Consider the following 13495-nt stretch of genomic DNA (forward strand, 5'->3'; position numbering starts at 1 on the left):
GCTTGTTGCCACAGAGTGGTGGGATGAGGACAGGGGCAGTGTATGCAGGCAGAGACAGAAGGAACAGAAGGGAAAATGGTGAGTGGATCCCAGACCACAAGTTGGTGGATTGGGTTGTATGCCCTGCCAGACCATTAGGCTAGTAGTAGAGTGAGTGAGTAGGTTAGGGATTGTTATTATTTCATGAGGTCCTTGCCTTCTTAGGTTTCTTGGTGTCTTGGCCTGAGGATATAGCCATAATTGCTTTTTCTCCTCTTTTTTTAAAGGAGTTCTACCCATCCTCTGTCTTTAGACCACTTGACCCTGAAGTCTGACTCTTTACACATCGGTGAGAAAACTGAAGCTAAAAGGTGTCATTTAACTTGTAGAAGGTCACAAAGGAGTGATTGATAGAGCTGGGATCCTAATGCAAGTCCTCTGACCTCAAATCAAGCACTGTTGCCACTAGGCCACACTACTTACCAATTTGAAAGAGGCAGTGGAGAAGCCTAGAAGAGAAATGACTTAATGGTAATCAGAGTGAAGTGAGATTGTGATAGTGTTTGCCGGGCATCATGATGAAAAGGAAAGGCCACTGGACTGGGAGCAGAAGACCTGTGTCAAAGCCTGAATTCCACCACTGACTTGTTGTGGAAGCTTGTGGGAGCTGCTCCCACCCTTTGGGCTTCAGTGTTCTCTGGAAGATGATGGGACTGAACCAGAAGATCTCTGAGGACCCTTCCCACTCTCACAACTCATGTTTAGAAAGTCCCCTGGTGTTCTGGGTGCTTTGTTTCAAGGACTCTTCCAGGTGTGTGATTTTATGATACTAGGGAAATTTGCTGCCTGTTATGAGTTGACAACACGGCAAATTGCTTCAAAAAGAGGTGGCATGGTGAAATGGAAGGAGTACTAGATTTGGAGTCAGAGGACTCAGGTTCAAGTTCTGGCTCTTTCACTGTCCAACCTTAAAATCACTTTATCTCTCAGGGGCTTAGTACTTCATCTGTAAAATGGATGTAATAAAAGTGAGGCAGTTTTGAGAATGAAATGAGATTTTATACATACATACATATGTATACATTATATATGTATATATGCATAGATAGGTAGATGGTGCTTTTCAGATTTTAAAAAAAGAGTGATATAAAATGCTTACTATTCCTGTGATTGGGTATAAAAAAGAAGGGCTTGGATTAGATGGGCTCCAAAGTCCCTTTCCAGCTTGAGATCTATGATCATACGAACCTGATCCCACTGCTTACTCTACCACGTTAGTTTATATCTATTAGGGCTTGAACCATTTACCTTTGTCATATTTAAGTTTAGGATGGTTTTCAACATGACTCAGAGAAGAATAGTATCCAACTCAGAGTTGTGTTGCACAAATTTGCACAAGATCCCTTAGTCAGTGAAGGCATTGTCAGAACTGGTCCCTCTATATTTCTGCCTGTTCAAGTTCTGCTTTTCATTCGAGGCTCAATTCAGCTGCCACCTTCTTCATAAAGCCTTCTCTGGTCTCCACCCAACCCCCAGGTGAAAGTGGGTTTTTCCTCTTCAAATTTTCCTGGACCACTGACCTAGAGCTTACCATCTTCCATATTATGCTCTGCCTTGTGTCATACTTAACTGTATCCCCTCACTCTACTAGATTGTAAGCGACTTGAGGGCAAGCACTATGTCTTAAACATCTTTATAGCTCCAATGCACAGGATGGTACTTTGTATACAACAGGATATTAATAAATATTAGCTGAATTGAGTTGTTTTCTTATTGTTATGTTTCAATTGTGTTTTATTCAATTATGTTTCATAATGGCATAGTGATATAGAACCAGCCTCAAAGCTGGATTTAAATATTTCCTCTAAACACACATTTGCTATGTGACCCTGGCAAGTCATTTAACCTGTAGTGCTTTAGGTTCTAGGCAATTCTCTGAGACTATAAGTAGTAGAAAAGGTGCTGACCTGCATTGGTAGAGGGAGTTTCCTCTCCTAGGAGTTCCTATACCAATGAAATCACAGGTCTAGACCCTATCCATATCCTAAATGAAAATGGTGTCAATCCTTTATGTTCTGATTTATAGATTTTCTCATGACATGTCAGAGGTGGAAGGAACCTTAAAACACAGATCACCAGAGCTGGAAGAGAACAGAATATAGCAAATTAGAGCAGGAAGGAGCTTGTGATTTCATCTAGTCCACCTCCTTCATTTTACAGATGAGGAATCAAGGTTCAAACCCAGGTGTTTTGACTCCAAGTCCTGTGCTCTTTCCACAATATTATGCTATTAATTTTGTTGTATATTTGAAAGGAGTAGCAAGTTGTGCATAGTAGATTTGCAGTTTCATCTTTTTTATTGTACTGGGTTATGGAAATGGTTGTTTTATTCCATAAATTAAATTTTTAAAAAAATTGTGAATGAAAAAAATAATATTGTGCTATTTCTCTGTATATTTTAGGTATGTATTAGATGTTCTTACCAGGTTATTGATCTTTACTCACATTCTTACCTGCTTCAGAGGGGCTTTTTATGATCTAATTAAATGCACCAAAAGTTCTGCAAGATCCACAGATGAAAGAAGCTAATAATGTAACATGCATTTTAAGAGTATTTTATTTCTCTCAACATACCTTAGAGGTAAGTGGAGGTTGGAGGTTTGTTTTATAGGTCAGGAGACTTGAAGCAGTGGCTTTTCTGGGACTCTAAACTGAACAAATGCTTGAACATGAAGTAGAAGGAGGAATGAGTTTCTCCAAACTCTGCCCACACCAGTTCCCATAGGAGTTACAAGTTATAGTTAGTCTAAAAATATTTGGCCATCCATAAGGACCTTGCCCTACATATCAATAACTTGGACCTGGAAGAAATGCCAGTACTTTAATTAGTTCCCCATATTGATTGTTGGTAGGGGCAACACAGATGTGAAAATTTTTAAAAATTATAAAACTACCATCTAATTTTTTAAACTTTGCGTGACTATATCTGCCTTTGTTTCTGCTTGTATAGAAATTAAATTTTGCCTTTTCCTGCAAAATTATCTTTTATAGTCTGCTAGGTTATGATAATAATACTTTGTACTTCTCCGGTGCCTTTTATCCATGAATCTCAAAGCACTTTATAAACTTTAATTAATTCTTGCAACAAGTCCTGTGAGGTAGGTAAGTATTATTATCCCCATTTTACAGATAAGGAAACTGAGACATTGAGAAGTTAAGTAACTTGCCCAGGGCCTGAAACAAGTCAGTAGCTAAGTCTGAACAAGAACACCAAGTCTTTGTCTCCTGGGTCTCCACTTGGCCCAATAGGCTGCCCTATTGTTCTCTTAAAGCCCCAAGGAATGATTGATGGGAGTGGGGGGAGAAGAGGCGGCTGTCCAAATCAATTGCAGTACACATTTAAATATATGTTATACACGTTACAGGCGTTACAGTGAATTATATATGTTGACTCATGGGTTTTACCTCAGGGGGAGAGTCGTATCTTGATGTGAGCAGAGCTATGCCTGTAAAACCCTGTACAGCACAAAGTGACTATATCTCCAAGGAGCCAGTCTTGCTGCGGGAGGGGGGGGGAACAGGCATGCTATTTATTACACTGCTAGCAGAGCTATGAAATGGCTTGAGATTCTTCTTTTTTAAAAGCAATATAGAATGTAGAAAAAAAGAGCTATAGAAATGTTCATCTTTTTGTACCCTCTTGCTTTTGATTACCCCCTACTAAGACTATACTCTAAGGATGTTACTGACGGTGAAAGGTGGGAAGAATGATAGAACCATACAAAAATGTTCCTGGCAACACTCTTTGAAACGGCAGGAGACTGGAAATAACTCATAAGTATGTTGATTGGGAATAGCTTAATAAATTATGGTATATGAACATAATAGAGTATGATTACCTGACAAAAAGGGACAAATATGAAGGAAGGAAGAAAGGAACAAGCATTTATTAAATAACTACTATGTGCCAGATAGCATGCTAAGCATTTTGAAAATATTATTTCATTTGATCCTCAAAACAAAACTGGGAGGTAATGTACAGTTGTTATCCTCATTTTACAAATAAGAAAACTGAGGCAGAAATAGGATAAGTTACTTACCCAGGGTCACAGAGCTAGTAAGTGTCTAGGGCTGGAGTTGAGCTCAGAACTATCCTGACCCCAGGTCCAGCTCCCTAGCCACTGTGCCACTTATTTGAAGAATACAAAAGTAGAGGGGAAATGTTTAGGAAGTTATGTGGAATAAAGAAGGGAGAACCAAAAGAACAATATATACACTGAATACAATCACATAAATAAAGACAATAATAACAGCAACAAGACCTTAAGAAATACAGAAAAAAGGATATCAGGGAAACCAACTAATTTTGTTACCAGGGGGAGGGGGGCACGTTAACAAACTATAAATAATAGAAGTTTATGATAACATGAGAGGCAGTATGTTATAATTGTTAGAGAGCTGGCCTTGAAGCTAGAAAGACCTAAGTTCAAATTTTCCTTATGACACATACTTGCTATATGATCCTGGGCAAGTCACTTAACCTCTATCATTATCAGTTTCTGCATCTGTAAAATGGGATTGATAATAATACCTACATACCTCACAGGGTTGTTGTGAAGATAAAATGAGATGGCATACATAAAGGTTTTTGCAAACTTATATTAAAGCATAATTCTAGCTATTATTTATCATCATCATCAGTAAAATCATTCTCAGGTTGTCACTTCACATCCAGAAAAATAACAAAGATGAGAAAAAACAAATAATAAATGTTGGAGGGGCTATAGAAAGATAGCTCCTTTCATTCTGGAAGTCAATTTTGGATTTTTTCCCCAAAAGTTTCTAAATTGCTCATACCTTTTGATCTATTGATCCCACTAATTGGGTCTATACCTCAGGGAGGTTAATGACAGAAAAAGGATCTTATGTGTCAAAATATACAAGGTATCACTTTTTGTAGAAGCAAAAAACATGAAACAAAGTCGATGCACATTTATTGGCGGATGGCAAAACAAATAATGGTGTATGGATGTGATGGACTATTATTTCACCATTAGAAACTGTTAACATAAGGAATTCAGAGAAATATGGGAAGAAGACTTATATGACCTTATACAGAGCAAAGAAAGCAGGACCAGAAGAGAAACATGTATAATGCTCACAATAATTTAAATGAAGACAACAAAAAAAGAAGACAGAGCTCAGATCAAATGTAACGATTGATACTGACTCCAGGTGACTGATGTTGGAACACATTTCCTTCATTTTGGTAACAGAATGTTACATACTCCGATATATCAATTAGCATTCTTCCCTTTACCTACTCATTGACCAATATAGGAAAATTCTGAAAGCCTGCAACATTGGAGCCTGCTTCTTGCTAGGTGGTTAGCCAGCATTAGATGAGTTACAATTCCTCCTTTATGTCCTGTTGATGATTGAATATCATTCTCCTAGCAACAGCAGTTATAACTAAATACTATTAAGTTAATGGGTATTTATGAGTCTTTTGTGTTCCCAGTGTATAGAGGATTTATTTTATTTACTGAGTGCCTTTTTACTCCTTGCTTTTTGAGGAAGCCTCAGATGTGTAAAATCATCCCTATAGTGCCTGAGAAGGGGACAAAGTGAGCCAATGAGTATGAGAAAAAAGAGCCTGACCTTTGCATTAGAAGCAGGCACCCCCAGGACTGAACCCAATCCAAACTGCTTACCTGGGTACAGAACAGGGAGTGAGCACAGTAACTCCAGTCCTTATTGTGATCTAGAAACCATTCCTCAAGGTTAGGATCACCTGCCACCCTACTATGATTCTATCCCCCTTCCAGTCCCCCATAGAGAATGCGTACTCTCCCAGGGTACTCCGTAAATGGACCTGAAAGCCTTTTTTGTTACCCTGCTTAATTATTATCCTAGGCGGCAAAATTTTTCTTCCTATGCCTCCATCTTGAAACATTGGAATAACTTTTGATTCCTCACTTTCCTTTCCCCTCCTCTGGCTGAATCTCTTGTCGAAATTCCATTATACTATCAGAGTGCCTGTCTTTTTCTTCATCACATAACAGATCTGGCTGTTGTCTTTATTGTCTTTGCCAAAATCATGGTCAACCACACCCAAAGCTCCACCACACCCATGTCTCACTTAGATCCTTATACCACAAGATAACACTCAAAATTAGAGATTATAGCTGCTTCTCATATCCCAGTTAGAGAGCCTAGGATATTATTATCACTTTATGGGGAGAGGTTTATAAGCTTAGTACTTAATAGGTTGTTTATTTCCATCTAAGTATTTCGCCTTTAATTAAAGTAAGCTTCCACCACAGGGTACCTTGGTTATGGTTTCAAATTACAAACATATAGGTTTCCCCTAGATTTTGATGGCAGTTGGACAGTAGTTGGTGCTGGTGCTGGTGGAATAGCTGAGCCACTTCTCCACAAGGGTGACACTCCTCTATGATGGGCTGTGCTGGCAGGTGTACAGGCTTTAAGAAAGGCTAGTTTGTGGGGGGCGGGTAATGCTGTTTCTGGGAGACAGCCCTTGGGTACAAGGTTTTAGGCTGTCTCCACTAAGATCTAAGGGAAATTATGGTTGATGTGGTGGTAGTAGTTTGACTAGCATGGCACATGCCATTTCCTATCTCTCACTCAGAATGACTTAATTATACAATGAGGCAGGCTTGCCTGGCCCATAGGTGGCAGTTGGTCAGCAAACAGCGTTTGTAGTATAGTTGCTTTATCCATAGAACTAATGTATGTCCAGTGCTTTGTAAACTGTGAGGTGCTATTCACTTTAATGTGATGAGTTATGCTTGGTGATCTCATCAGCTCCCATGGGTTCAATTATCTCTATGCAGATGACTTCCAGATCTATAATATCCAGTCCTAATCTCTTCCCTAGGTGCCAGTATCACAGCACAGCTGGCTTTTGGGCATCTCAAATTGGATGTCCCATAGAACATCTCAAACTTAAAGAGTCCAAAACAGAACTCATTATCTTTTCCTCAAAATTCTTCCCTCTCTCCAACTTTTCTTTTATGACCAAGGGCACCAGTATCTTCCCAATCCCCCAGTCTCAAAACCTCTGAGTCATCTTTGACTCCTCACTTGAATTTATCCCACAGATATAATCTATTGTCAAGTCTTGTAGTTTCTTCCTTTACAACATCTCTCATATATATATACACATACATATACACACATATATACATATATATATATACATATATATACACTTATATATACATATGTTCCCTTCTCTCCATTCATACTATGACCACCCTGTAGCAGGCCCTCATCAGCTCCCACCTGGACTATTGCAATAACCTCCTCCTAACTTTGTGTCTCTCCCCACTCCAATCCATTCACGACAAGACTGCCACAGCTGTTTTCCTAAAATCCATCTGACCATGTCACTTCTTTACTCCAGGGGCCTACTGTTTCCACCAGAATCAAATGTACAATGTTCTGCTTGTCATTTAAAGCTCTTTACAATGTCTACTTTTCCAGTCCTCTTATACTTTATTCCCTGTTATGTACTCCATGATCCAATGAGACTGGTCTTTTGTTGTTCCTCATATAGGACCCTCAATCTCACATCTCTGTGCCTCTTCACTGTCACCCATGCCTCTAATACTTTTCCTCCTTACTAGGCCTCCTTCAAAACTTAGCTCAAATTCTACCTACTCCAAGAAACCTTTCTAAGTCTCCCTCCTTCCCCAACCATATTGATAGTGTCTTCCTTCTGAGATTGCCTTCCATTTACACAGAATATATGTTGCACATACACAGTCATTTGTGAATTCTCTCCCTCATTATAATGTGAACTCCTTGAGGTGGTCAAGAACCATATTTTTGCCTTTTTTGTATCTCAGCACTCAGTACAGTGTACACAGTAAGCACTTAATAAATGGTGGTTGACTGAATTATTGTTATCATTTGTTTTTATTGTTAGTAAGAAAAGTTTATATAGGAAATAGGATTTCATTAGAGTATATTTTAAACATTGAGATTGCAGACAGACAGACAGAGACAGAGAGAGATAGAGTTGGAGGGAGGCCTGAGAGACAATTCAAATTGAAGTGCAGACTTAGGAACAGGGAGTAATAAAACAAATTTCTGTATATTTAGATTGGGACAGATTATGAAGGGCTTTGGATGCTGGGTTGAGGAGTTTACACATGATTCAGCAGGAACCATTATAATGTCTGGAACAAGTGAATGATGTAATGATTGACATTTATTTATCACTTTACTCACTTTATCGATAAAGCACTTGTATACGAGTTCTGTCCTTTTGCCCTCCCATGAACCTGGCTGACTACCTTTCCAACAATGATTTACCAATTGCTGATTGCTGCAATAGAAAGTCAATCTATTGTTAAGCAGGATTTAACAGACAATGCTTGTCTTTTGTGATAATAACAATAATAATAATCATTATAGACACTTATATGGCACTTCAAAGTTTGGAAAGTGCTTTACACTCATTATCTAATTTGAATTTGATCATAATCCTTTGAGGTAGGCATATTATCCCCAATTTGCAGATGAGGAAACTGAAATTTAGAGAGACTGACTTGTCCATATTCATGTCAAAAGTGTCAGAGGTGGTATTAGAACCCAGGTCTTCCTTGTTTCAGTTTCAAGTGGGAAGTGCATGAAAACAAAACACCATTTTGAATAGCACATAAAGAATAACAAGGAAGAAAGCAAATAAGAAGGATGTGATGTATAGTCTTAGAGAATTACCTGGAGCACTGAAAGATTAAGTGACTTGTCTAGTCTATCTTATCTAAAAATAGAAAAGAAGGTCAGTGAAATAGGTTAGATAAGGAAGAATCAGAAATAACAGAACTCAATAACATAGTGTTGAATAGACCCTAAAACACCAGGAAAGAAAACTGGAAAGCAATTTGGCAGAAATTAGGCTTAGACCAATATCTTATACCCTATTCCATAATAGATTCAAAATAGATAAATGATCTGAATATTAAAAATCATATCATAAAAAATTAGAACAGAGATAGATAATTCATCTTTCATAGATGTAGGTAGATGATGAATTCTTAACCAAACATTATATATAGGCATTTACAAAAGACAAAATAAATAATTTTGCACACATGAAATTGAAAAGCCTTTGCATTAATCAAACTAATGCAACTAGGATAAGAAGGAAAGTAGTTAATTGGATTCCATATTTTATTGTTTAATATTTTTTAGTTTTCAGCATTGATTTTCACAAGATTTTGAGTTACAAATTTTCTCCCCATTTCTACCCTCCCCCACCCACTCCAAGATGGCATATATTCCAATTTGCCTGTTCCCCAGTCAGCCCTCCCTTCTGTCACCCCACTCCCCTCCCCATCCCTTTTCCTTTCTTGTACTTTCTTGTAGGGCAAGATAGATTTCTATGCCCCACTGCCTGTATATCTTATTTCCCAGTTGCATGCAAAAACAACTTTTTTTTGAGCATCTGCTTTTAAAACTCTGAGTTCCAAATTCTCTCCCCTCTTCCATTCCCACCCACTCTCCCTAAGAAGGCAAGCAATTTAACATAGGCCACACATGTATAATTATGCAAAACAGTTCCACAATACTCATGTTGTGAACTACATTTCTCTCCATCCTATCTTGTCCCCCTTTATTCAATTTTTTCCCTTGGCCCTGTCTCTTTTCAAAAGTGTTTGCTCTTGGTTACTTTTTCCCCCTATCTGCCCTCCCTTCTATCATCTCCCCTTTTTATCCCCTTCCCCCTACCCAACTGAGTGTGTATGTTATTCCCTCAAGTCAAATCCAATGAGAGCAAGATTCACTCATTCCCTCTCACCTGCCCCCTCTTCCCTTCCAATGAACTACTTTTTCTTGCCACTTTTATGTGAGATAATTTATCTCATTCTATCTCTCCCTTTCTATCTCAATATATTCCTTTCTCATCCCTTAATTTTATTCTATTTTTTTGGATATCATCCCTTCATATTCAACTCACCCTGTGCCCTCTGTCTATATATATGTATGTTCCCTTCAACTATCCTAATGCTGAGAAAGGTCTCATGAATTACACATATCATCTTTCCATGTAGGAATGTAAGTCCCTTATGAATTCTCTTTCTTGTTTACCTTTTCATGCTTCTTTTGATTCTTGTGTTTGAAAGTCAAATTTTCTATTCAGCTCTGATAAGGTGCAGAGACAACTCCAAAGGACTCACTATGGAGAATGCTATCTACACCCATAGAAAGAACTATGGAGTCTGAATGCAGATTGAGGCACACTTTATGCTTGCCTTTTTTTCCCCTTTGTTTTTTTTTCTCTTTTGTTTTTGTTTTTGGGGGTTTTTTTGGTTCTGTTTCTTCTTTCTCATGATTCATTCCATTGGTCATAATTCTTCTTTACAACTTGACAATGTGAAGTTATATGTAGAAAGCTTGAAAGTGGTCTATTTTATTGAAAATCCAAATTTTGCCTTGGAGCATTATATTCAGTTTTGCTGGGTAGGTGATTCTTGGTTTTAGTCCTAACTCCTTTGACCTCCAGAATATCATATTCCAAACCCTTCGATCCATTAACGTAGAAGCTGCTATATCTTGTGTCATCCTGATTGTGTTTCCACAATACTCAAATTGTTTCTTTCTGGCTGCTTGTACTATTTTCTCCTTGACCTGGGAACTCTGGAATTTGGCGACAATATTCCCAGGGGTTTTCTTTTTGGGATCTTTTTCAGGAGACGATCAGTGGATTCTTTCAATTTCTATTTTACCCTCTGATTCTAGAATATCAGGGCAGTTCTCCTTGATAATTCCTTGAAAGATGATGTCTAGGCTCTTTTTTGATAATGGCTTTCAGGTAGTCCAATAATTTTTAAATTATCTCTCCTGGATCTATTTTCCAGGTCAGTGGTTTTTCCAATGAGATATTTCACAGTGTCTTCCATTTTTTCATTCCTCTAGTTCTGTTTTATAACTTCTTGATTTCTCATAAAGTCACTAGCTTCCACTTGCTCCAATCTAATTTTTTTTTTTCTTTAATGTGTGCACTTTTATTTGAACTGGTCTTAAGTCAGTGTACAGGTAAAGCTCCTCCCCTCCCCCAAGTACTGGCACCAATCTCAAAAAACTCGCAGGGAGACTGTAAAGTCTTCATTCACATCTATGTTGGGGGCAGGGAGGGAATTTAGGGGGCCATTCATTATGGCTGACAATTTAAAAAAAAAAAAGGAACAAGTATTAAGGCGGAAGATACAAAAAGTTTTTTTGTTTTTTAAAGGATTACATAATTTACATGTAAAGCAATACTAGTACCTTCCCTCCTCCCCCCTCCCCCACTGGATTTTTGTTACATAGCTCCTTTGCTCTAGCAGAGGACAGCCTTCACAGAGGCTTGTAACTCTGTAACAATGCATTATACAATATTTGGAATGACTATTAAAAAAACAAAACAAATGTACAATCCGAGTCCTGAAGACGCACTGTAGAACTTTGGGGATGTTTGCCTCCAACACACTTAGACTGCTCATCACCTTCACCGTTCCAGTTTTTAAATCCTGAGTCAAGTGCCAAAAAAAAAAAAAAACCAAAACAAACAAAAAAAACAAATAAAGCCATGCCAATCTCATCTCTTTTTTGGGCAATTATCATGTCACACCCTTTGACAAAAAAAAAAAAAAAAACAATCAAAAAAACACAAACAGTCCATTTAGAAGCATTTGCGGTGGACAATGGAGGGCCCAGATTCATCATACTCCTGCTTGCTGATCCACATCTGCTGGAAGGTGGAAAGAGAGGCCAGGATGGAGCCTCCAATCCAGACAGAGTATTTACGCCCAGGTGGGGCAATGATCTTGATTTTCATTGTGCTGGGAGCTAGGGCTGTAATCTCCTTCTGCATCCTGTCAGCAATGCCTGGGTACATGGTGGTACCACCAGACAATACGGTATTGGCATACAAATCCTTACGGATGTCAACATCACACTTCATGATTGAGTTGAAGGTAGTTTCGTGGATTCCACAGGATTCCATACCTAAGAAAGATGGTTGGAAGAGGGCTTCTGGGCATCGGAACCTCTCATTGCCAATGGTGATGACCTGACCATCAGGGAGCTCGTAGCTCTTTTCCGGAGAAGAGCTAGATGCAGCAGTGGCCATCTCCTGCTCGAAGTCTAGGGCGACGTAACACAGCTTCTCCTTGATGTCACGCACGATTTCCCTCTCAGCTGTGGTAGTGAAACTGTACCCTCTCTCGGTCAGGATCTTCATGAGGTAGTCCGTCAGATCACGGCCAGCCAGATCCAGACGGAGGATGGCATGGGGAAGGGCATAACCTTCATAGATGGGCACAGTGTGGGTCACACCATCACCGGAGTCCATCACAATACCAGTGGTACAACCAGAGGTATACAGGGACAGCACAGCCTGGATGGCAACGTACATGGCTGGGGTGTTGAAGGTCTCAAACATAATCTGAGTCATCTTTTCTCTGTTGGCTTTGGGGTTCAGGGGGGCTTCTGTCAGCAGCACAGGGTGCTCTTCAGGGGCCACATGGAGCTCATTGTAGAAAGTATGATGCCAGATCTTCTCCATGTCATCCCAGTTGGTGACAATACCGTGTTCAATGGGGTACTTCAGGGTCAGAATACCTCTCTTGCTCTGGGCCTCATCCCCCACGTAGCTGTCTTTCTGGCCCATACCCACCATCACACCCTGATGTCTGGGGCACCCAACAATGGAAGGGAAGATGGCCCGAGGGGCATCGTCTCCTGCAAAGCCAGCTTTGCACATTCTGGAGCCATTGTCGACCACGAGAGCAGCAATATCATCATCCATGGTGAACTTTGAAGTGGCAAGTTTAAACCCTTAAGAGAGGGAGGAGGTGGTGCCGCACCTGGAGGCAGGGGGGAGGCAAGTGCACGCTGGGTGGAAGAGCTCACAGCTCCAATCTAATTTTTAAGGTAGTATTCTCTTCAGTGGTCTTTTGGACCTCCTTTTCCATTTGGTTAATTCTGCCTTTCAAGGCATTCTTCTCCTCATTGGCTTTTTGGTGCTCTTTTGCCATTTGGGTTAGTCTATTTTTAAGGTGTTATTTTCTTCAGTATTTTTTCAGGTCTCCTTTAGCAAGTCATTGACTTGTTTTTCATGATTTTCTTGCATCACTCTCATTTCTATTCCCAATTTTTCCTCTACTTCTCTTACTTGCTTTACCAAAATTTTTTGAGCTCTTTCATGGCCTGAGGCCAATTCATATTTTTCTTGGAGACCTTTGATGTAGGCTCTTTGACTTTGTTGACTTCTTCTGGCCGTATGTTTTGATCTTCTTTGTCACCAAAAAAAAAAAGATTCTAAAGTCTGAGTCTGAATCTGAGTCCATTTTTGCTGCCTGTTCATGTTCCCAGCCAACTACTTGACCCTTGAGCTGTTTGTCAGGGTATGACTGCTTGTAGAGTAGAGAGTACTTTGTCTCAAGCTTGAGGGGCTGCGCTGCTGTTTTCAGAGCTACTTCTACACAGCAAGCTCTGCCAC

The 13495-nt window shown here is 39.4% G+C and overlaps 1 protein-coding gene across 1 annotated transcript; it reads right to left on the bottom strand.

Moving 5' to 3' along the window:
- Nucleotides 1-11096: 11096 nt before the first annotated feature.
- LOC118841730 (actin, cytoplasmic 1-like) lies at nucleotides 11097-12904 on the bottom strand. The gene has a single exon (XM_036749322.1). It carries the CDS (start codon nucleotides 12800-12802, stop codon nucleotides 11675-11677), a length of 1128 nt encoding a protein of 375 aa, XP_036605217.1. The 5' UTR covers nucleotides 12803-12904; the 3' UTR covers nucleotides 11097-11674.
- Nucleotides 12905-13495: the final 591 nt, after the last annotated feature.

This window comes from Trichosurus vulpecula, chromosome 3 (assembly GCF_011100635.1).
Source record: "Trichosurus vulpecula isolate mTriVul1 chromosome 3, mTriVul1.pri, whole genome shotgun sequence".
Classification (NCBI taxonomy): Eukaryota; Metazoa; Chordata; class Mammalia; order Diprotodontia; family Phalangeridae; genus Trichosurus; species Trichosurus vulpecula.

Coding starts and splice junctions, on each gene's coding strand:
- LOC118841730 (XM_036749322.1), bottom strand. CDS start 12,802: ATGGATGATGATATTGCTGCTCTCGTGGTCGACAATGGCTCCAGAATG.